We start from the raw sequence: 22,587 nt of genomic DNA on the forward strand, positions 1-22,587 counted from the left end.
CATTGCACATACTGAGGAAGGGTGTCTTGCCCACACTGTCTGTGTGACAATAGTACATTTTTCGAGTGCTGTTATGCAAACAAGTTGTAATTTAGATGTCAGGCAGTGTGTTTATGAACATAAACTTGCGACTGAATATAAGGTACACCTAAAAAAACAAAACAAACATTTATTTTTTTATATACAATATGCCATCTGAAGCCATTACAAATGTATTCCTACTTATGCTAAACTATACAGTCAAAAAGGCACTCAAAATGGTCGCACAGTGTGGTTGTGACAGAGTAAAACCAATGGATCTTTTTTTTTCTATGCTCCTGTGAGACTGCATTATTTTCTTATCAAAGGGAACATTCAATTATATTTAGAAACACACTCAAAAAGACCTAACCACAAATATGATATTGTGCGTTGCATTATGGTACTGGCCTGGGTAGATAACATCATCAATGACCATGGTCCATTGTTGTTATGATATGGGCTGTTATGTGATGTGAGCCGATATATCATATCCAGCAAGCTCAGCTTGAGTGCCATTAGTTTGCTGTTCAGCTTATGAAATGCTCAGGAGTAGAAGGTGAGCACACTCTTGTGATTGCCTCTAATGAGCATCGTGGGTGGAAGGTTTTTGGTCAGTGTGTCCAGCCAAGCCATGTAGAGGTAGTCAGAAACAGATTCCTTGCGAGCGATGGGCATGCTCCTGCAGAGGTTGAGAGAGAGAACAATAGGCAATTAGTAATTTCCCCAGTTCTACCAGCAAACTATATAATACATATTAAGGGCAAAAAGAATGACCATTTTCATAAAGAAACAAGAATGACAAGTCATAATAAAGCCGCATGCGGCAGGCTTTTTTGGCTCCAATCTTGTCAACAACACAACATTACCATTTTGTGTAAACAATTCACAGCAGTGAAATAAGTAGGTCTTTCACTTATGGCTCCAGAAGCATATTTACTGATATCCAGTATTTAGCTTATGTAGATTATCATTCAACTAAAATGTAACACTTTTTTGTCTCACAAGCCAAAGTCCTCTCCTACTGTACATTGTATTACTACTACTCCTTGGAAGTGAAAAACTCAGAATACATAACGCAGTGGTGGAAAGTAACCAAGTACATTTACTTAAGTACTGTACTTAAGTACAATTTTGAGGTATTTGTACTTCACTTGAGTATTTCTAATTTCCAATACTTTAACTCCAACTCCACTACATCTCAGAGGCAAATATTGTACTTTTACTCCACTACAATTATTTGAGAACTTTAGTGACTAGTTACTTTGCAGATATAAATTATAATATTATAAAACCTACATTAACCACTTTAGCCCTATTTTATACATAGGTAATTTGAAAATAGCCGATCTACAAGCTCACAACTCGCCGCGATGCGACGCGTTGTGAGCTTGTAGATCTGCTATTTTCAAACACAAGTACTTTTGGTACTTTACATTTGATTGATTGATTGATTGATGTACTTTATTTAGTAAGACATGAGAACAGTACATGACAGTACATAACAGTACATGGAAGTACAAATTTTGATTCCAATACTTTTGTAGGCCTACTTTTATTCAAGTCAATTTTGAATTTGGGATTTTTACTTGTAACAGAGTACTTCTACATTGCAGTATTGATACTTTTAAGTACAACATTTGAGTACTTTTTCCACCACTGTACATAAGTGACAAAGATACAGTTCATAGTCGCTTCTTTTGTTTTGGGCTTGTTTTCATAGACAGGGTTGCTTATTTCTCTCACAAAACCTGGCAACACTGACCAGGAAGTCCTGTGCATCGTATTGTTTACATCAGATCACAGCATCCAACAGAAATAGTTTAATAATGATGGGAAAAATATAAGTTACACTTACAGAAACAAACATAGATAGGAGCAACACTACTACTACACTACTTGTGTTGCACCGAAAATAATGTTTTACCGCTACGCGCGACACGGCCGTTCGACAAACTTTAAATACTCGCAGCCGACGGAGGGACCTAACTCTATGAGAGGGACAGAGAGAGAGAGAGGGGGGGGGGGGGGGGGGGGGGGCGCGCTGCCCTCTCGCTCCCTGTAGAGAGAGGCAGCCACTCTGGAGAGGAGGAGACAAGTCCCGCGGGTGCTCTGGGATTAATATTAATATTTAAATTATTTATTACGATAAAATTAAAAATTAAAAAATCGCGGCCTTTGCGATTAGCTAATCGCGTGGTTTCAAATCGCGATTTTGGTTTGAAAACGATTAATCGTTCAGCCTTAGACAACACCAACAAAGATTAGTAGTAGTAGACCTGTATGTAGAGCCATATGAAATCCGTGTTAACGGAATCGCGGACGGAATCGCGGAAATGACCAATAAAAATGGAATTGGAATAAAACACGGAATATTGCAGAATTTGGAAAATTAAAAAAAATCGCGGTAAAATATTTTTTTTACCGCAAATTTTTACAAATCCACGGGACACCACCATTTTGCATGGCCACATCCTACTTTATAAACAGTAAAATCCACGTAGAAATAGTCTTAGAAAGACGATAGAAACAATAATACATGGGCGACGCCATTTTGCGCATGCTCAGACCGAATTAGACCGAATTATTTTGGGAACATTTTTGCGTATAACACAACAAGGGCCATGTATGGACTGTTATATCTTGAACATTTATTCATTTCCACTTACCAGACACTTTTTTTATGGTAAAAATGAGCATAAAAAGCAAAATACAGAATTCAGAAATATTAAAATGGAAAAAACAGACTTTGGGAAAAAATAAAACGGAATTGGGAAAAAAATAAAACGGATTTCATATGGCTCTACCTGTATGTATGATGATCAGTTATTATTCCAGACAGTGGTCTATCCAAGACGTTTTAACACGTTTAAGAGCAGGTCTCAACCAGCTCCTCATGCGACTCTCTCTCTCTCTGTGAGTAGCGTAGACTAACAGCGAGGGGCTGTGCTGCTGCTGCTGCCACACAACGCCGTTTAACCGAGTTATACTTCTCCAGTACAACGGTGTCTAACCGAGTTATACTTCTCCACCAACGGTGTCTAACCGAGAGAGTCCATGCAGATCACAGCTGGCTGACAAATATTATATATTATCGGAGCTATTACCTTGTGCGTCCCATGGACGCAACGACGGTGTCATGAATGCATCCTTTCGCAATATGGTGCGTCAGCGACGCAGGACGCAGGCCTACGAGCATCTCTGAGTGGACATTACCGCGTTTGGCTAAAAACAGTTAGTAACATCATACAAGCATACAAGCTAACTATTAGCCAAATTCGGCTAGCGCTCAGACGAATCCACTGAGAGAGGCGTGTCTAGTCCCATAGCTTGGGAGGACGAGGGCGCCCATTGGCTTAAACGACAGCCAATCACGCAAAAAAAGTGTTGCAAACATGTCGGACATGTGTCGGGTTAGAGTCAGACTGAATATAGAGCCGCTATGCTTTCAGCATGCGGCTAAAAACACAATGCTCAGATTAGTTTTCTGAGTTCTTAGTTCGGTGGGCCTGGTTCTACCCATGTCCATTACGTGGTTCTGCTGCACCCTGTACTTACACAATGATTAGATTGGCTGATCTGGAGTTCTCCTGAAGCAATTCGTTCAGTCTCAGCTGGAGGTCAGTCTGTAAAGTAGGAACAGTACGTTGTTTATCTTCATTTTACAATAATTTATTTTGTGTGTGTGTGTGTGTGTGTGTGTGTGTGTGTGTGTGTGTGTGTGTGTGTGTGTGTGTGTGTGTGTGTGTGTGTGTGTGTGTGTGTGTGTGTGTGTGTGTACACACACACTGTATATATGGAAATCCTTGTGAGTGTGTTTACCTTCTCGTCAAAGATGCTCAGCTCTTCATCAGTGATCTTCCATGGGTATGCTTTCCTCAAGGCCTCAGCCTGAGCAGAGTCTTTAGTTCCCTCGTGCAAACGGAAGGGCTCAATCATCTCCTCTAAGACTTTAGAGCTGGTAAAAGAAGATCAATATTTGAACTGACTCTGGGAAATATTAACGTTTCTTTTAATCCTGTCCAGTTCATTATGTTATTTTGAACCACGATCAATATATTAGCTGTGCTGATCTACAACTTGAATATTGAGTCTCAGCCGTGTGGAATGTGGAGAATTCCTCACAGAGCGTGTGACGGAGTACTTCATACTTCAGATTGATCGTGTGACGTGCTAATGTCACGTGACGAGGTTAGGTTAGGCTATTGTTATTGGCCCCTTCTCGTCAATGCCACTCTGAAAGAAAAAAGAAAACCGTACCTGTCAGAGCGTGGTTTGACATGGATGTCATCGATAACGTTGATGTCACCACACTTAATTCTAAACTTCTTCAGCAGGGACTTCATCCTGAAGGAACAAAGAATCACACACATAATGAATAATAAATTATGTTCGTACATCATTTTTTGTTAAATGTGAACAGCTCCTATTACATGGTTTTGGTGGTTTATGGGTTCTGCTTCATGAAGCAGTCCATATACAGATTTATTTTCCAATTCAACCTACTCTGTGTTAATTTATCCATTTCTACACTCACAGTTAAAGATTTGACAGTGTAGTGAATTCATTTGTTCTTGCACTCACTCCTCTTTGTCTTCCTCGCTACGTCCAGGCTGCCCTGCGATGAAGATTCTCAATTTACAGTCCTTCCACTTCTTCCTGGTGGTGAGAATGTAGGGCAGCAGCAGTGTCAGGCCTGAGAACGACAGAGACAAATGGTTTCTTATCAATAACACGTTGATAAGGTTTTAGAGTAAACCTTTCTTCTCTACATTCTCATTTATCAAGTATAGTCCTTTTTTGTATTCTTCAGGACACCGATCACCTTAGAAGAACTGTCAGGCAAGGAGGAGACAGATTTGGATTCCTTGTGTTAATTTAACTCAGAGTGTACACATTTTTGTTTATACTGCAGGGATTGCCCACTGTACATTTTTATACTCTCAGAGTTAAATGAACACTCCAGGCTTCATATCTTAAAATGTACATAGTTTAATGCCTTTAGGCATCAACCACACAGCAATATTATCAATGCATTTCAAACACAATAGAGTCATAATGATTTATTTACATTGTGGTCCCCATTGTACAGTCAGCATGGGCATTACTGACCATACAGTCACTTATTCAAGAGACAGTCCCCGCTTTGCCATTGGAGATATTGCGCTCACGAGCTTCAGGCAGTTCGACTTGTGGACCAGTAGATGTCCTGCCCAATACCGAGGTCTACATTTCTCAATGGAAGTATAGGGAGACCACCTCCCACCACTGCAGATGTATTAGTTATATTGTATGAACATACTGTACCAAACAGTTTGGTTAAAATAACGTTCATTCATTAAAACAAATACCAGATTGCAGCTTTAAGTATACCGTAGAAAGGACAAAAAACATAATACATAAAAAAACACTGATCTTCTCTGGCTGAGCAAGCTGTCAGCACAGCCACCCCCTTGACTGCTCTTTTTTAAATCATTAGCAGTGCCTGTTGCTTTAATATTGGATGGCAACGGTGTGTTAAATGACAGAGGTGTGCCTAAAATGGGACCAGAGCCTACCTCCATCGTCAAACAGCCACCACACATCAATGGTGCCTTTGGGCTGCTTCTTCTTAAACTGAGTACTCTGCTCCGTCAACTTCTCGTTCAACTTAGCCGCCTGTGGTGTTGGAGGACTGCACACTGACACTGTTGGAGACAGGGTGGTTGGAGGGAGTTTAATGCAGTGGCAGGGGGAAAAGAAGAGGATAGAGTACAACAGAACAACAAGCATACACAAGCATTTAGAACTGAAGCACGATTTATACTTTATTGTGCGATAGCATATAAATTCAGCCATTGCTTAATGTTCCAATGATTATATTTTATACTGTATACTAATACCATTACAGTCTGGCCTAGATGCAGCTCTTTGGTGTGTGTGTGTGTGTGTGTGTGTGTGTGTGTGTGTGTGTGTGTGTGGGGCGTACTCCCACTGTTGGGTACTGCTCATAGGGCACTATTATTGGATTGCATCCTCATCTTTGTACGGGCCACTAGGTTTGATTTACAACACAAATTGTGACTCAAGATAAATGTTCCTTTGTTAAATGGAATTTGTATAATAGCTAAAGAAAATTCTCTCTCTTGCTCTGCATAGAATGTGTCTATGTGTATACACTGTACATGCGTATTACATACTGTGTTGGGCTAGGCTATGTCAGATTGTTTCTCTTCCTCTGCATAGTAAAGGCCTTTACAGACAGGGTGCGATTTTTCGCACGGAAAAAACGGTCAATATATTTTTTTTAATGAACACATGGTTCTCTATGAGCTCATGCACACCGGCTCCGAATTTGCCGTGCGGCAAGTGGCTGCGGCGATGTGTTTTTTTTTCCAATCGAACCCAGTTCGATTCGTGCGTCTTTTCGCATGCGGTAAAAACTGATTCACTAATCGCACCCTGTCTGCAAAGGCCTTTAATCCTAGAAGGTATATTCATTTACTATATTTACCAGATTAAAGCTTCTGTTAATTGGTAAAGCAATTAACATTTGAAAATAGGTGTATGGTTGCTGATACCTCTGTTAGTGAGCACTTGTGTAGATTGGTTCCTGGACTTCCGGAACATTCCTTTTTTTTTACGCCCACTTAACTCATTCTCCAAAGCCTCACTCTCCTGTGCAGCTTTCAGCATCTCATCTAGGGGGTGACAAAAAGTAGTTTGGAATAGTTTATTAATTAAATGACTTGTCTCGCTCTCTTCGGAATCCATGGTACTCTTTCTATCATTCAATAAAATCAAATGCAGTTAATGCTGTGTATAAACCTACATGCTACCTATATTAAGCTGGGTAAAGTTAGTCAGAATGCTTATGGTGTTTTCTACCAAAGTTTACCTCAGTTCAAAAGCTGCAATTCAGTAGTTATTTTTGCATGAGCTTATCTCACATATGTTTGACCATTATCTGATTGTTTATTTATAATCTAAGTACCAAATAACCCTGCCTTATCAATGTTATCTTAGTCAATTGACTTGTGTTTTGCGAACAAGAAAGCATATGTGAAGCTTAGGGTTGATTAGATGATTAGATTAGATGACTTCTGTTTTTCTTAGATAAGATGTTAGAGATCATGAGCATCATTTAACAGTTTTGATACAGTACAGAACAGTTTACATACAGTACAGCAAGTACAATTACGCAAGCAATACTAAAATAATAACACAAAAAAGCCTTGATGGCTTGTTTCGTGGTCTTCTGTATTCATTTCATAATCAATATAGCTACATATTTATTAACAAATATGCACTGGTGCTATCAGAACGTATTTATACAAGACTATGTACAGTACATAGAATATTTTGCAGTATGCATAGGGGAAGAAGTCAGACTGTTAGTTCCAGTTCCTGCCTACCTTCTTCCGCTACAATGTGAGACATATCAAGTCCCTCGCTCATCCGCAGCACGACGGTTCCAAACTCATAGTCGAAGGCATCACTGGCAGAGAGGGAAGAGGCAATCACAGTGTACTGTAAGTTCTGTAGTAAATTACCAGTCTGTCATTAAAGTGCAAGCCGGTCTCTATGTGTGTGAGTGACTTACTGTAGCACTCCCACATAGGACTGTACTGCCTTGGTGTCAGCTGTCCTCCAATCTCTCTTGAAGCCTTTCATTAAGATGTTAGGCTTCAGACGACCCAGGCCAGCGCCCTATAAGGAAAGAGAGAATGTTTGCAGCGTAAAGATCCAAAAATTCAACTAGACTTATTTAAACAAAGCAACACAGGCCCCGTATAAATGATAACACAAGGGTCGTAAAGCTTGGTGCATTAATTAACAGAAAAGGAAAACTTCAGGATGCCCAAGACAAGAATGAGCCTACAAATCTGTTTTACTGCCTGAAGTTCCTTCCAGATCACTCAGCAGATGTCTGTCTCTGTCTGTTTCCAAGGCCCCAATGCAGTGTTAATCAATTATAGCGTTTAATCTACCGCCGTGTTTGAAGTTAGCAATCCTGACAATGAACCAAGGGCTTATCTAAAGAGTGTGATTGCCAGGGCCATAAGACTGTTCCCCACCTCTTCCCTAATTAACTCTCTTCTCATCTTCCTCTTATTGGCCTGGCCAGACTGCTCACACTGGTCTAGGCCAGAATTATCACGCTGCAATAGATATTCTGTGTGTTGGCAGGAAGTTTTTAATACTGGGTCAATAAAAAGGTGTTCTGTAGTCTTTAAGTCAAACATCTCTCTTGCATCAAAGCTGCGGCAGAATGTAATGTAATGTAAAGTCAATTCTGAATACTTAATAAGCCATTTAAGTTGTAAGTTGCAGTAAAATTGCAGTGTTTTTACACTCAGAATTAAATGAACAATCATGATTCTTCTGTGTATCAACTATCAAGTATAAGAGAGTCACATTCTTTGGTTTTGGCTCCTTGACATTGCAACCAGAAACACATTAAACCAATAAATCAACAACAATTGTATAATATTACATTATACTGTGTACTATTATATAAACGTGATGATATCAAATTATTCTACTAACCTGCAGAAGAGTGTCTGCTCCCTCTCTAAACTTGTCACAGGCCACGGCAGCATAGAATGCTTTGCGTTTTTTCTTGTTCAGCCATAATTGATTCTTCTCCATGCCTTCATTCATCTCTTGAAGGACTTCTGACCTCGGGCCCTGTAGAGGTCACAGTGTGTGTCACAGTGTGTGTAGAGGTCACAGTGTGTGCGTGTGTGTGTGTGTGTGTGTGTGTGTGTGTGTGTGTGTGTGTGTGTGTGTGTGTGTGTGTGTGAGAATTAGAAAAACAACACCCATCAGAAACATCACCTTTCACATTGGCCTTAACCCTCTGTCTACTGCCTTATTTCTACTATTGGTTGCGTACCGTGTCATGCACCAAAAATAGCAGATCTTCAAGCTCACAACGCAAGCATAATTTAGATATAGATTCTACAAATGTCTTCTAAATCAGTAGTTCTCTAAGATTTTTCAAAAATGTTCAAAAATAGCAGATGCACAAGCTTGTAGCACGGCACCAAGTGACGCGCTGTGAGCTTGTATATCTGCTGTTTTTGAATAGCCAAGGCAAAAATCTAAAATGACACGGATGCTTTCCCGGTTCTAATGGGTTTAGACATCCAGACATTAAGGTATTTATTTCTCTTGATATTAGCTTGTACTGTATTATTGTGTTTGAGTCACAGACTTGTGATTTGCGGTTATAGGGTTCGGCTACTGGCACCTCCAGTAATATGCTGGAGGTGTAACATTTGCAACTCCAAAAAATCACATGAATGGTCTTACCACAAACACTTCAGCAGTGATACATAGTCCGAAGTCCTTTGAGATGGACTGAGCCAGGTCTAGGAGAGTTGGCCTGGTCCTGGGAGCACCTGTTAGCACCAGGATCTGAGGCCTTCAAAATGAAATAGCAGTTTTTATACCAGCTCACGCAGGACTTCAAATATATTTTGTGTGCTGAACTTTGTGCCCATAATGAGGCAATAGGCTCTATGCACAGCAGCCATTTTGGAGCGAAATTGGGCCTCTTCTTACTTCTTTCACAGGTGTTACCAATGATACTAATGAAGGCTCTGTTCCATTCTCATTCTGGTCAAACAGGGTCAGGGTGTCGATATTGTGCATGTTGGTTCACTGGAAACCTTCTGCTACACCAGTGGGTCTCAAAGTGTGGTCCAGGGACCCTCATGGTTCTTTGAGGGGAAAGGTGTACAAATGGAACCAAATGGACGGGTCCATTTGGTTCCATTTGTACACTCTCAGAGTTACGGGGGTCCTTAAAATCAAAAGGTTTGAGAACCACTGTGCTACATGAAATGGAACAGAGCCTTCATTAGTATCATTGGTAAAACCTGTGAAGGAAGTAAGGAAGAGGCCCAATTTCTTTCCAATATGGCTGCCGTGCATAGAGCCTATTCAGCTTCATACCTGAAGTTCTTAACGTGGTCGTCTATTCCCGAAAGAGACAGAGTGTTGCTCACTGCGCTCACAAATGTCACCGCTTGCGTGGATGAGCCCCAGTTCACATCTGGAGGTAGCAAGCGAAACGGGTGAATGCAAACGCAGAAATACACAGACCTGTGTGTGTATTGTCTTTAGACTTGTACGCTCAACTCACCTGGTTTCTTGACAGTGACGTAGAGATAAAGAAGGATTTCGATGCCGTACGTGAGGAGAGCGGCCCACCAGTTGATGACAAACATAACTCCACAGCAGAGCACCGCCCCCACTAGAGACAACCACATGTTGTAGTACTTGTAGCTCGGCCTCCATCCTAGTAAATACACCACAGAAGAGAGAGAAGGTAGTCATAAACCGTGGACTGCTGAAAAGGGTATTTTAAAAGAGACTGTGGCTTTTTAGCCCTACCTGGAGACTTGGCATAGGATGCGTGGAAGCAGGAGAAATTGATGAGGGCATACGATGCCAGGAAGAAATTGGAGATGATGGGAGCGATGACGTTCAGATCAGCTGCAATACGCACAGACGGGACAGACAGGTCAGAAAGGACAGCACTGAGCCGACACCCTATAAATGACAAGTGAGGTCTCAGACAGCCAATCGGAAAGTAATTATACTAACCAATGATGATGAAGGCTACAGAAATGATGAAAGTGAGGACATAGCCGCGGATTGGCTCGTTGTTCTTGCCATGACCCTTGGCAAAGAAGCGGAGGGCCGTGTAGATGTTGTCTTTGCACAGCGCCTGAAGGAGGAAGGGACAAAGGAGCATGAGTTTGGGTCGCGGACCAATTTTTATGGGTCGCAAGTAAATATCTCCTTTTTCTGTTTCATATAAATTCTTTTTTCAAAGGATAAAAAAATCATTTTCATCACAAAAAAAGATCACAACTTTTCATCTATTCAAAACAATTCCAACTTTTTAAAAAAAAGGATTTGATGAAAAAATCTAATAATTTCCATAAATAGATTGAGAAGCTTCAGAAGTAGTGAAAATAGCTGATCTACAAGCTCACAACACGGCACCAAGTGACGCGTTGTGAGCTTGTAGATCTGCTATTTTCACTAGTTTGGGTCCCGGGCAAACGTCTAAGTTCTCTTTTGGGTCTTGAGCTAAAAAGTTTGGGAACCACTGAGTTAGAGGAACATCATTCATGTATTTTGCTCTTTGACTGTACCCTGTGGCAGCAGGGCAGCACTGGTACATTTGGTGAGTCAGACTGACCTGGAAGACTTTGGGAGCACTGACGAGAGAGGCAAGGGCTGACGAGAGGGTGGCAGAGAAGGTTCCAGCGATGATGAGGGGGCCGAACCCTGACACCATGGTCATCACCTGGGGAGAAAAAAACTGTGGATGAACCTGGAGCACTTTTTCTGCAGCTGCCCTTCATCAGAACTAACAAAATATGGGACGGAAAATGTTAGTATTTTTCAGGCTTTTAGGTGCGGTACCTGGAAGTTGTTCATCGAGCCAAACTTGCAGTCTGCACCCTCCAGACAAGAGGAGAAGTCGTACCCCAGATCACAAGCAGCTGTCAAAGTGCCATTACAAAATGTTCCAGCAATGACGGTGTCATTTGTGTTCCCTGTGGCTTCTCGGACAACGCTGGCAGCTGACCAGTCAGAGAGGAGGGCAGACACATTACATGGGACTCATTTATCAACTTAAAATCAATATATGACATGCTGTTCTTCCTGAAGCAGATTTATACCTATACTCTCTCTTCAGAGCCATTACATGTTGTAAGAACAACAATGGGTAGCTTCATAGTCAAGTAGCCTAAGTGCAGTCTTCTAGTGAGTTACAGTAAGTTATATTCAACAAATGAGAATGGCAAATGGTATCTACCCAGCTGACCAGAGCTGAATTTCTCTTCAATATTTTACTTACAAACGCAGAGGGCCACAGCCAGGTAGGTGACGCCTGTGATGAGGATGGCTAGTAATGTGCCTTTAGGAATGGCTGCTGAGGCATCCTGTAAAATAATTACACACATCTGGGTTAGCGCTGGCTTTATACCTATACCATCATATCCATACAGTGGCTTATGAAGAACTGTATGTTGTGTTGATAAACTAAAGAGAAGAATGTCAACACGTGCAGACAAACCTTGAAATTATCCAAAATAGCAACTTAAAATAAATAAATGATGTAGTGTACTCATGGGGATACAAGTGAGCAAGCAAAGAAATTATATATAAATAAATAAATAAAATGTTTTGCAATATTGCCAATTTCTCAAGTGTGCACATTTTCTTTTGTGCTCTGAATGAATGTGTTAGATATCTATGATAAGGGAATCAGTTGTTCTTAACCAGTAGGCCCTAAACATTGAAAAAGATACCTTCAGATCACCAGAGATGTTTGCTCCGGCCAGAATCCCGGTAGCAGCAGGGAAGAAGATGGCAAAAACAGAGAAAAAGGACTCTCCGTCTTCAAAGTTTGGAGGGAGGTTTTCCATGAATATATTTGCTGTGTGAAACAGAAACCAGCAGAGAGAATGTCAATGGGGACAGACAGTGAGAGAATGAAAAAGAGTCTAGGATTTAAATGAATGACTCAAGTCAGTGCGTCAAATGTTAATCTAAGACTCTCTTATATGAAGATACTGTAAGTTATTAGCCTTGTGTTTGTAGGCTATAGTGTGTCCTTACCATCATAACCGAAGAAGCCTTTAGATTTCTTGCTCTCTGTTGCAGGGATGAACGTTCCTACAAAGACGTTGACAATGGCCACCAGCAGGACAATGAGCAGTACAATCTGAGCCTGTTGTGGGGGGGGGGGTGATGAGAATATTGTTCAGATGAAGTTATGGACAGATTATTCACCACCAGTGATTAGTGTGCATCCATCTCACCTTGGCCTCCCACTCCATCCCAGCAACTGATATGCCCAGCAGCAGCACCACCGTGATGCACCCAACAATCCTGATGTCATTCAACGGATCCAGCATGAGGGCATCGTTCTCCTGAGAACAGCACGGTCAGACATATTGGAAAATCAGTCGAGTGCATGGTTGTGCTGCGACAAAATATAAATTAGCCCAGGGGTCTTCAACACTTTTGGCAAAGAGGTATAAGTGTAGATGAAAAAAAATCTCTCTCTCAGCTAGGGGGTCCTTGGCCTGAAAACGTTGAAGACCCCTGAATTAGCCCATATCCTGAAGGTGTCATTGCTGGTTAGCAGATCAATTCAAAGCTCACATACTATGAGGAGATCCACCACGGTCTCTGCGAATCCCACCACGTACATGGCCACAGCAACAGCATTTGCAAACGCGAAGATTAGACCAATGGAGCCACCAAACTCTGGGCCCAAACTGCGAGATATCAGGTAGTAAGCTCCTCCTGAAGACACACACACGCGCGCACGCACACGCACACACACATTGAGTTAATTTCAGGAAGAGCAAATAGTGCTATAAAACACTAACAGAGAAGGCTTTAGGTAGTGTCTGGTTGTAGGTTGGACGTTTAATCTACTATACACTACTTGTGCTACATCTATCTGGCTATTGTGTTTTCTTTGTAAAGATTTTCAAAAGCTGTTGATGTCAATTTGTTGAAATTGCTGAACCCCCCAGGGCACCCTGGTGCTGACCACAGGTCCACAAAGTTCTGGATTCTGTATCAGTGCAGGATCTGTAGTATGTTGTGTTTCACCCCTCCTCACTACCCCTCACTTAAACCACATTAACCCTGCAGGCTCCCTGTTTTGGGCATGTCATCATAAAAATGTCATTGAGCTTGAAATACTGAAAAATATCATCATAGTTATTAAGGGTCTGTGAAGACACCCTTATTGTGATACTGTTTGATGGGTTCGCCTTGGCTCACCTCCTCTGACCACTCCATTGGTGCAGATGGCAGACATGGATAGGCCGGTGAGAGTGGTCACCACACAGCTGAGAGCAATGACCACAATTCCCAGACCTGTAAAGAAATGTGAAAAGAAATCAGCAAATATTTTTTGAAAGGAAAGAAAGAAAGACAGAAAGAAAGAAAACATTCTTGCACTGCACTGAAGTGTCAAATGGTCAGTCATTTACTGCAATAAAAACTCTTGCGAAATGCTGCCCTCCTCCAAATAGTCACCTTGAACACCTTGGAAATGTCAGTGGAGCTGAGATTGTATCCCAAATGGCCCATTCCCAAGACAAATTGTTCTAGAAGGCTGGAGACAATAACATGCAGCAGTTTGCTCTACCAGGACTCGCTACCTGTGGCTTCTCTGTGCATCTCAAAATTGTTTAGTAACTCGCTGCGAACAAAGCTTTTGCTGATCAACAGGTGTTTGAGCAATAAATGCATTCATGCAGGCATGCAAGCAATCTCTCTCTCACCCCCCCCCCCCCCCTCTCTCTCTCTCTCTCTCTCTCTCTTTGTCACCGCACGCACGCACGCATGCTATACATAATTTAGAGCACTGACTCAGAGTATATTTTCGGTACATTGAGGTCATTTTGAGTTTTTAGAACATCCTGTAGTTTCACTTCAGACTGAAGGAGGCTAGCCTTCAGTTGAGACTGACCCAGTACAGTCGCTCCCTGCTGTGTAGTGGTAGAATATACAGTAACCCCCTGCTTCTAGTCCCCCAGCTTTGCTTTATCCCCACAACCCAAACATATGGGGTCTGTCTATTCTTGAATGCATGAAAGGATTCTTGCCCCTGACAACACTATTGGCATGAAATGAACGTGGCCCAGTTGAACTTGGTGGGGAACCACGAGGGAGTGGAGTTGTTCGACTTTTTCCAGATAGAGCGAGTGTGCTCAGGGCGAGTGTACTTGCTTAGTCCTGCCATTATATATACAGTAGCCATCTTTCAGCCTGGTCAACATGTGTTATGCTAGATAACATAAATATGCAGGGATGGAAAGTAAGTCATTACAAGTACTATTGTTGTTTTACTTGAGTAGCTTTTCCATGTGCATACACTTTTTAGTATACTAAAATCAGTAACTAAACGTTATCTCAAGTAGATTTTTGAATACATATTCAGTACTTCATCCAAAAACAAAGAGGAAATGTGCTGGTTTGGGATAATTGCATCCAACATTTCTATTGAAAGGCCTGAATGTTGCCTGATGTCATAGTATTCTGTAATATGTTTGTTGTGGTCTTGCCTACTGATATTAATATTAAACGCCTCTTCGAGATGCACAAGTCATGCACAATGCGTTGCAAGGGGTTCTGTTTTCTTATGTATCACAACAAAGAGGTTGTGAGAGATACTGTATCAGTGAGAGCGGCAGCCCTACAGATATGGTTGTGAATATTATATATAAAATTAAATTAAACCCCTTTCCGTTGCATCGTGTACCATTAGTGACTTAGCCACAGGCCTTCAGTGGTCTTTGGACCACAGGTTGGGGGGCCCTGAATTATTGTACTATTTTGTAAAGGCAATAATTTCAGAGTAACCTACATTAATGCGGTTATGTCACAGTCAGGAGGATATTGCACTGGAGTTTGCTTTGAACTTCTTCTCTCGTAAGTCAATCTTTGAGAACGTTTTTGAAGAAAAGATGCTCACCACTTTAGAGAACATCACTGAAATGGAGACGGGTGGATTGGTTGGTAGAATATATTCATGTTGAAATGGTTACTCTGGATGCCACATTAACCCTTTCTCTTTGACCATGTAACTGTCAGAGTAGTCTTCAAAAATGTTTTACTTTTGTAGTTGTACTTGAGTAGCTTTCAATACAAGTAATCTCACTTCTACCTGAGTAATATTTAAGTCAAGTACCAGTACTCTACTTGAATAGGATATCATATTCATACCATCAGCAAGCGTCTTTATGTTACTCAGTCTAGCTAACGAGTAAGGATGTCCTTCAACCTAACAAAACATGTATATACCTATCTTACTGTAACAAACACACAGGACTATGTACGTGTCTCACTCACCCCAGCCTGCCTGTCCAAACACCCAGGACAGACGGATGAACAGCATTACTCCCCAGATGTTCAGCATGCATCTCACCTGTGGAAGGCAATAACAGAAACATGGATACATGGCTCAAATAATGTCTACAGTGAAGTTCAAACGTTAAATAGAGGGTCAGAGGGATAGCTAGAGACACTCAAAACATTTTGGCTTCAGTAGTAATGAATCATCTGCAGGACTTCTGTTTCCAGTGAGAGAACGAAGTACTCATGAGTTTGTGTTTGTTAAAAAACACTTAAACCCTATAATTAGTTGACCAGGGTACCCCAGGGCTCTGCCATAGGCCTTCTTTTCCCTCTACACCAAATCTCTTTGATGAAAATCGTCAATCTACAAGCTTGCAGCTCTGCTATTTTCACCAAATGTTCGCCCCAGAATAGGATCGCTAGGATGTGGTTAAAATTGTTGTCTCTTGTCTCTTGGGTGAGCCACAGTTACCCATCTCCTATAAAGCAGGAGAAGACATTGTGGTCTGGCCTAAAACTCACCAGGACACCCTTTATCCAGCCAAACTTCACCATCCCCCCTTTGTTTTCCTCGCTTGGAGCGGCAGACTCCACATCATCAGAGGGGGTTCCATCACTCCCCTCTCCGTAATCCTCCACGGTGTCTGGTACGGAGATCGGTCCATTCTGCAGAAGAAGAGAGGCATGTACCAATTAAACAACATGCAGCTACAGCACTGAAGAGGAAGAAAACATCCCAAATATTGTTTATTTTTTATTTTTATATTCAGCATATTGTGTAGTTGTGCTTCATTTGGAGGAGATTATGAGAAGACTTAGGATTCTTTTATACAGGTTGTTTTCTGGCATGAATGTCTTCTGTCACTGACAAGCGGAGACTACAGATTGGGAGTGCATAGGGAGCGACCACTCTGGCCCATGGTGGGGTTGGGCCTGGGCTTCAAATGTCCAAATGAAGTCCTATAGTCCTAAAAGGATCTTAGTTGTGCAAAATCAGTGGCAGACTTACACCCCTGAATATATGGTTTGATTTTGATGAAGATTGCTGAAATATTTTATGTGACATTACCATGCTGAGCTTTTGTCATTGAAGACTGTACTTTCTATGTGGGACAAAGGACAAATGGATAGAGCAAACCCAATTTAAACATTTGTGAAGATGGCTATGGACTGTTAAATCACTCTCCAGCCTGACTCCTGTGCTCTTGTCTCTGATTTAGTTAGTGTGACCTCTCATATCTCCTTTCTACTGGCTAAAAGATAGAGTGATCATAGCGATAGTAAGTCTAGTGAATGTCAGGACTTCATTCACTACATCAGTGATTAGGCATAGTCTACATAGTGATTTTCAAACTTTTTCTGATGTCTTTATTAAAATATGTTTCCTTGTTGCCAAAACTAAAATATGCAGGCTAATCTAACCTCTGCAAGTTTAGTGTTTAGGTCACTGAAATAGAAGCCAACATTATGCATCTCATTAATTTTATATTGCAAGCACTTCAACAATTAAGCCCTATAAAAACTAATGAAAAAATGTATCTAAAATAGCCAAACTACAAGCTACAAGGCATTAAAACGTTTTTGATATAATGCCCAAAATAGTGATAGAAGGTACTAGGGATCTTTTTTAATTTCATGACACACCATTGGTTCCAAATCCAAACAAAGGAATAGTTTTTGATAAAGTGCTAATAGGTATGGTGTGATGTAGCTTTGTGCACTACTGTATTGCTCGAAAAACAGTCTTTGCTAGTTTATTATGTACACGCTTTGTGTGTCAAGATGAATTGGTGAACAATAGTATTCAAGAACAGCCTTGTTGAGGCATACAGTGCATGGAGTACATCTGGAATCTTGTTTATTGGTAAAGTCTGGCCTACTTCAGTCCATAAAGCACCAATGACCTACAACCTCCTGTCTTGCAACACAGAGCTGTATAAAGGGGTAATATAGTGCAATAAAACAGCTACCAGTAAGTGTGTCAATTGCGGTTTATCCTTAGTTATTGCTTTCTTATTTTTTCAGGTTTATGGGTATAATATATGTCGGTTGATTATTGTTTAACTGTAGTCAATGGAATTAAAGGGACAGAACATTTTAATGAGATATGTCTAATTACACAACACTTCTCCTCTCTTTTTCTACAGGTAACGTCTACGTTGAATGAGTCCACTCAATGCCAGGCACAACTATTCCAAGTATGAGATAAGAAGAGACAAAAAGGTAAGAAGCACTTTCTGTAAATGGTAGCCAAGGGACATGCCTGTGTGAGTACAGAAATTGGGACATTCTAGAGCCTGTTTGTCAAGGAGAATCAGACAGAGATATCGGGGGCATAGTCATTAATCATGAGAAAAATGAGTAAAATCCTAACTCAGAGTGTAAATATGGACCCTTGCATGGACATTTTGACACAGTCTGTGTTAAATGAACACTCCGGATTTTGCAGTGTGCTGAGTCGGTAGAAATGTATCACACTTAGATAGGTCCATCTCCAGCGTACGCACACACACACACACACACACACACACACACACACACACACACAGAACCTCACCTTCTGAAAGACATCGTGGAGCTCCTGCAGAGACGGCCGGACGGCCCGGTGTCCGCTCACGCTGCCTTTGTTGCGGTAGAAGTCAATGTTGGGCACTCGGTCCAGAGTGTCGTGACCAAACGCACTGACCACAGAGGGCCGGACTGTCCGGTGCTCCCCATTAGAGATGCCATTACTGTTGCCAGAGAAAGTGGTCTCCTCGTAGTGCGGAGGGTCATCCCCAGTCCTGTCGTATGCCAGGTTGGCATTCCCTCCTCCCTTCTCCATCAGGAATGCTGGAGGAGGTTCTCAGATCCTATCGGTAGAGATAAAAACAGCTCTGGGGTCTTTAGTCCTAAACCATCCAAGGATTTTACAAAAGCCTTGAGGAGTGTGTAGGCAGGTACGATTGACCTAATATACTGATCTACTCGTCAGACTTATATTAAGTGGAAGCTCTGTCATTGAATTTGCTACCAGTATGCAAAACGCATTTTGTGTTTTGAGTTTGGCCCCGATGCCCTGCCTTTATACACTAGGTCCCCGGACCACGCACTGGCATGCAGCTATTGGCCAACTCGATGGATCAACCCTCAGGAAGCTGGACAAGGGGTGTCAGAATATGTCCTTGCTTCATCCCAGGGGACACAAAGGCAAGCGCTTAACGATTAACCAAGTCATAAACGCCAGAGAAGAGATAAAAATGCTCATTGCTTGAGCACAGGAGAATTGATTACTAATATTATTGTCTGAATTGCAGGGCAAGAGCACATGTTGTTCTGCGGTGGTGGTTTATGGGGCTATGGTTAGTCTTCTCTCAGGGCTACGGGTCCCACTTTCGATGAATCATCCGTGGAACTGATACATGGAAGTTTACACTTGAGGAAAAAACTCTGTAGGAAAGATTTGAGGAAAAGTTTCAAGGTTACTTCAGGTGTAATATGTCATGATGACTGAGGCCACAGAAATGTTAATGTGGACTCATACTTGTAGTGGGCAGTAAAAACATCTGATTTCCTAGTAGATGTGGCATTTATAGAACACCATGACAACATTCCAAAAACAAAAGGTACAGGGTGCTCACGGTTATGAGATAGTAAATTCCAGGAAAATGCAAGGTGCTCACAAAGTCAAATAGACTTTATATAAATGAGAAGCCCTTGGGCTTACTTCAGGCACACTACGGCCAAAATGTGGTTACAAGGCCTTTATTGGTTTAGGACATAATGTTACATTAAAAAGCCATATAAGGAGAACACCGACCAGTTTCAACCATTATTGAAACCATACATGACATGTTAAATTGTCCCCAACATAAAAAGAAAAAGGGGAAAAAAAGAATATACTTAAAACGTTATCTCTCATCTCTCCTTTTGGAAGCATTGAGATGGAAAGGTTGACTGGTTCAGCACATGTATATATATTAAGGGATCAAATGAGGGTTAATATGAGACCATGGTTTACAGGAACATGCTGGAGGCACTTCTCTCTGCAGCCACATGACTTCTGAAGTGCCTTTAAAAGACTTCTTAACAGGTAAACTTCCTTATTACTGATACACCACAGTGATTTATGCGCCCTGACTGAATGGCAGGCTAATGACCCCATAATCTGACCTTGGTTGTATTGTGGATGGAGAAATATACTCCTGCACGTGTCTTGTACTGCAGATAAAAAGAGTGGCAGTCAATGGTGCGATGTTTATTAGGTGGTATGGTATGCAATTGATCCAGAGTGGTTCAAAGTTACTGCGATATAATCATTGCATGCAATGAAAATGCATTAGTAATTCATTACTACAGATAGCCATGATTTATTTTCTATTCTTGTACAGATTAAGATAAGTATCAGATCATTAAGAAATACACCTTCATCAACAATGCAATATGATACAAAGAAAATAATAATACAACATGAACAGTCCAAATGATCCACATTTTTAAACTACATGACCCATTTAAACTCCATTATTGGTAAATCATTAATCATAAGTGTTTTATAAGTAATTGTTTTATAATATCATCATTAATAACATTTCTTAATCATTAATCATTGACCAACCCCTCATAACCAACTTAGAAAGGATGATATGGTATAATTAATGTAATTATATAATTAATTAATGTCAAACTTAACAAATTAAAAAGGGTTTTCCAAAACCTAAGGGTCCAATTGGCATTGGCCCAATTATCTTTAGCTGGTAGCCTAAACATTGCGGAATAGACAGGCTGCACATCAAGCTCACAAGCATTGAAAATATAAGTAACACCTAGCTGTGCCTAAGAATTGACCAAGTATTCTGCAGTTTAAAGTCATATTTAATGATGTATGAGACAGGAGGGTTTGGCATTATAGGGAAATACAGAATATTCACATACAAAAGGATTCTCTGGTCTGAGACTATAAGAATATGCTCTACAATATACCCTCTTGCTTCTATAACTCTACATTCGGGCTGTTATTAGGAATCTACCATACTAATACAAACTGTATTTTATGGACTTTTTGGACAACTCCCCTGATAAAAGGACCATTGTATCTATCTGTCTTATCGTGACTTAATCAAGGACATGCCTTGGTCCGAAGACCAAGAGGTAATAATCAGTAATAGTTTAAGGTCATAGTACAGAAGATGGGTGTTGTCTTACCCTGTTGAATTTGCTAGTCCTGAGATGGAAATATAAAACATGTACTCTTCCTCTGATTGCCTCCTTGGCTGTGGGTGCTCAGCTACATTCGATACTTAGTGCAGTATAAAAAATAACACCAGGTGAGTGGAAATAGCGGCACTCCAAAAGTAAAAAATGCAAGACTTTATCTCAGATTCACATTTTTTATTTTGCTACATCAGGCACAGAGCTTTCATCAGAGGTACCAGTCCCTTTTATCTTGTATACAACTATCTCCAACTTTTTAGGAGGAGGTGCTAACATAAGACTAGAACACATTCAAAAGTAGTATAATAACCACTTTATAAAACAAATATTCAATACATCACAAGTATAATGCAACATAGAAATATATAGAAAATATCCGTCATAGAGAAAATATTTTACCATAATCTCAAAGGGACAGGAAAGGAGTCAAAAACCACCGAAGTGGAAAGAGCGGCACTCCAAAATAAATACTGCAAGACTGGCTCAGATGTAGTTTCTCATTTTATTGAAAGAACGCTATCGCGTTTCAGCCGCAGCCTTCCTCAGAGCAGATTAAAAAAGGAACAGGACTGGAAAGGAGTGACAGGAAAACCATACAGGCTCCAGTATGACGTGGGAACATCAACATAAAAGAGGCTTGTACCTCCATGTTATTATTTTTGGCTCCATGCCGAAAAGCCTGATGTAGCAGGTCTCCGCCAGGTCACGTAGGTTATTGTGGGCCAGCAATGTTGATGGAAAATGAAAAATCGGACAGATCCGCCTTGATAAGATGACTATAGTGATAATGAGTACCAATTTGAGTGATGTTTGGACACAATCTGTAGGAGTAATAGTAAAAAAAATGTTTTGCAAAAATCAGCCTCCTGGTGTAGCTATAATAGGGCAATGTTAAAAGGGTGGCATTTGTTCCTCAACGTAGTGCGAATGGCACGCAAAGTTTCACCATCATGTGATCATGTGTACCGATTTGCGTGGAATTTAATAATATATATGTTTTACATAAGTCGGCCTCCTGGTGGCGCTATAAAAGGAAGATGTGGAAAATGAAGGGAAAAGGTTTTTCCTTGGCCTCTAGGGAGTGCGCATACAAAGTTTTACACAGATCGGTGCAGTTATGGGTTAAAAACACAAATCGGCCTGTTATAGAGCCACCATGAGGCTGGTTTGAAAATGTTCAAGTGGCATTTCGTCCTCGGCCTAGTGGGAATGTGCATGCAAAGTTTCACAGAAATCGCACGCTGCGTTCAAAATGGAAAAACTTTGGAAGCCAATCTTAGCCAATCAGGAATATGAAAAATCTGAAAGACCTGTTTCGTTTAATGACTATAGAGATACTGTGTACCGATTTGTGTGATGTTGGGCCAACGGTGCTGGAGATTAGCTGGTCAGACACACGGACACACACACGCATGGACAGGCGGACGGACAGACAGGGTGCAAAACTAATACTATAAAGTCGCTGTCTGTCTGTCTGTCTGT

The 22,587-nt window shown here is 41.0% G+C and overlaps 1 protein-coding gene across 1 annotated transcript; it reads right to left on the minus strand.

The window, feature by feature from the left end:
- Nucleotides 1-564: 564 nt before the first annotated feature.
- Nucleotides 565-18,736, minus strand: slc12a1 (solute carrier family 12 member 1; the record flags this gene model as incomplete). The annotated part of the gene is made up of 26 exons (XM_084053888.1): nt 565-700; nt 3,577-3,644; nt 3,841-3,976; nt 4,279-4,365; nt 4,603-4,714; nt 5,577-5,705; nt 6,579-6,698; nt 7,413-7,495; nt 7,601-7,707; nt 8,548-8,688; nt 9,316-9,427; nt 9,961-10,060; nt 10,151-10,306; nt 10,402-10,503; nt 10,615-10,738; nt 11,219-11,326; nt 11,446-11,606; nt 11,885-11,969; nt 12,339-12,466; nt 12,649-12,760; nt 12,852-12,962; nt 13,202-13,341; nt 13,831-13,926; nt 15,907-15,982; nt 16,435-16,578; nt 18,470-18,736. 26 exons carry the CDS (start codon nt 18,734-18,736, stop codon nt 565-567), a joined length of 3,141 nt encoding a protein of 1,046 aa, XP_083910014.1.
- Between the last annotated feature and the right edge of the window lie 3,851 nt (nt 18,737-22,587).

The sequence above is a fragment of the Gymnoscopelus microlampas genome (assembly GCF_963454915.1).
Source record: "Gymnoscopelus microlampas genome assembly, chromosome: 1".
NCBI lineage: Eukaryota > Metazoa > Chordata > Actinopteri > Myctophiformes > Myctophidae > Gymnoscopelus > Gymnoscopelus microlampas.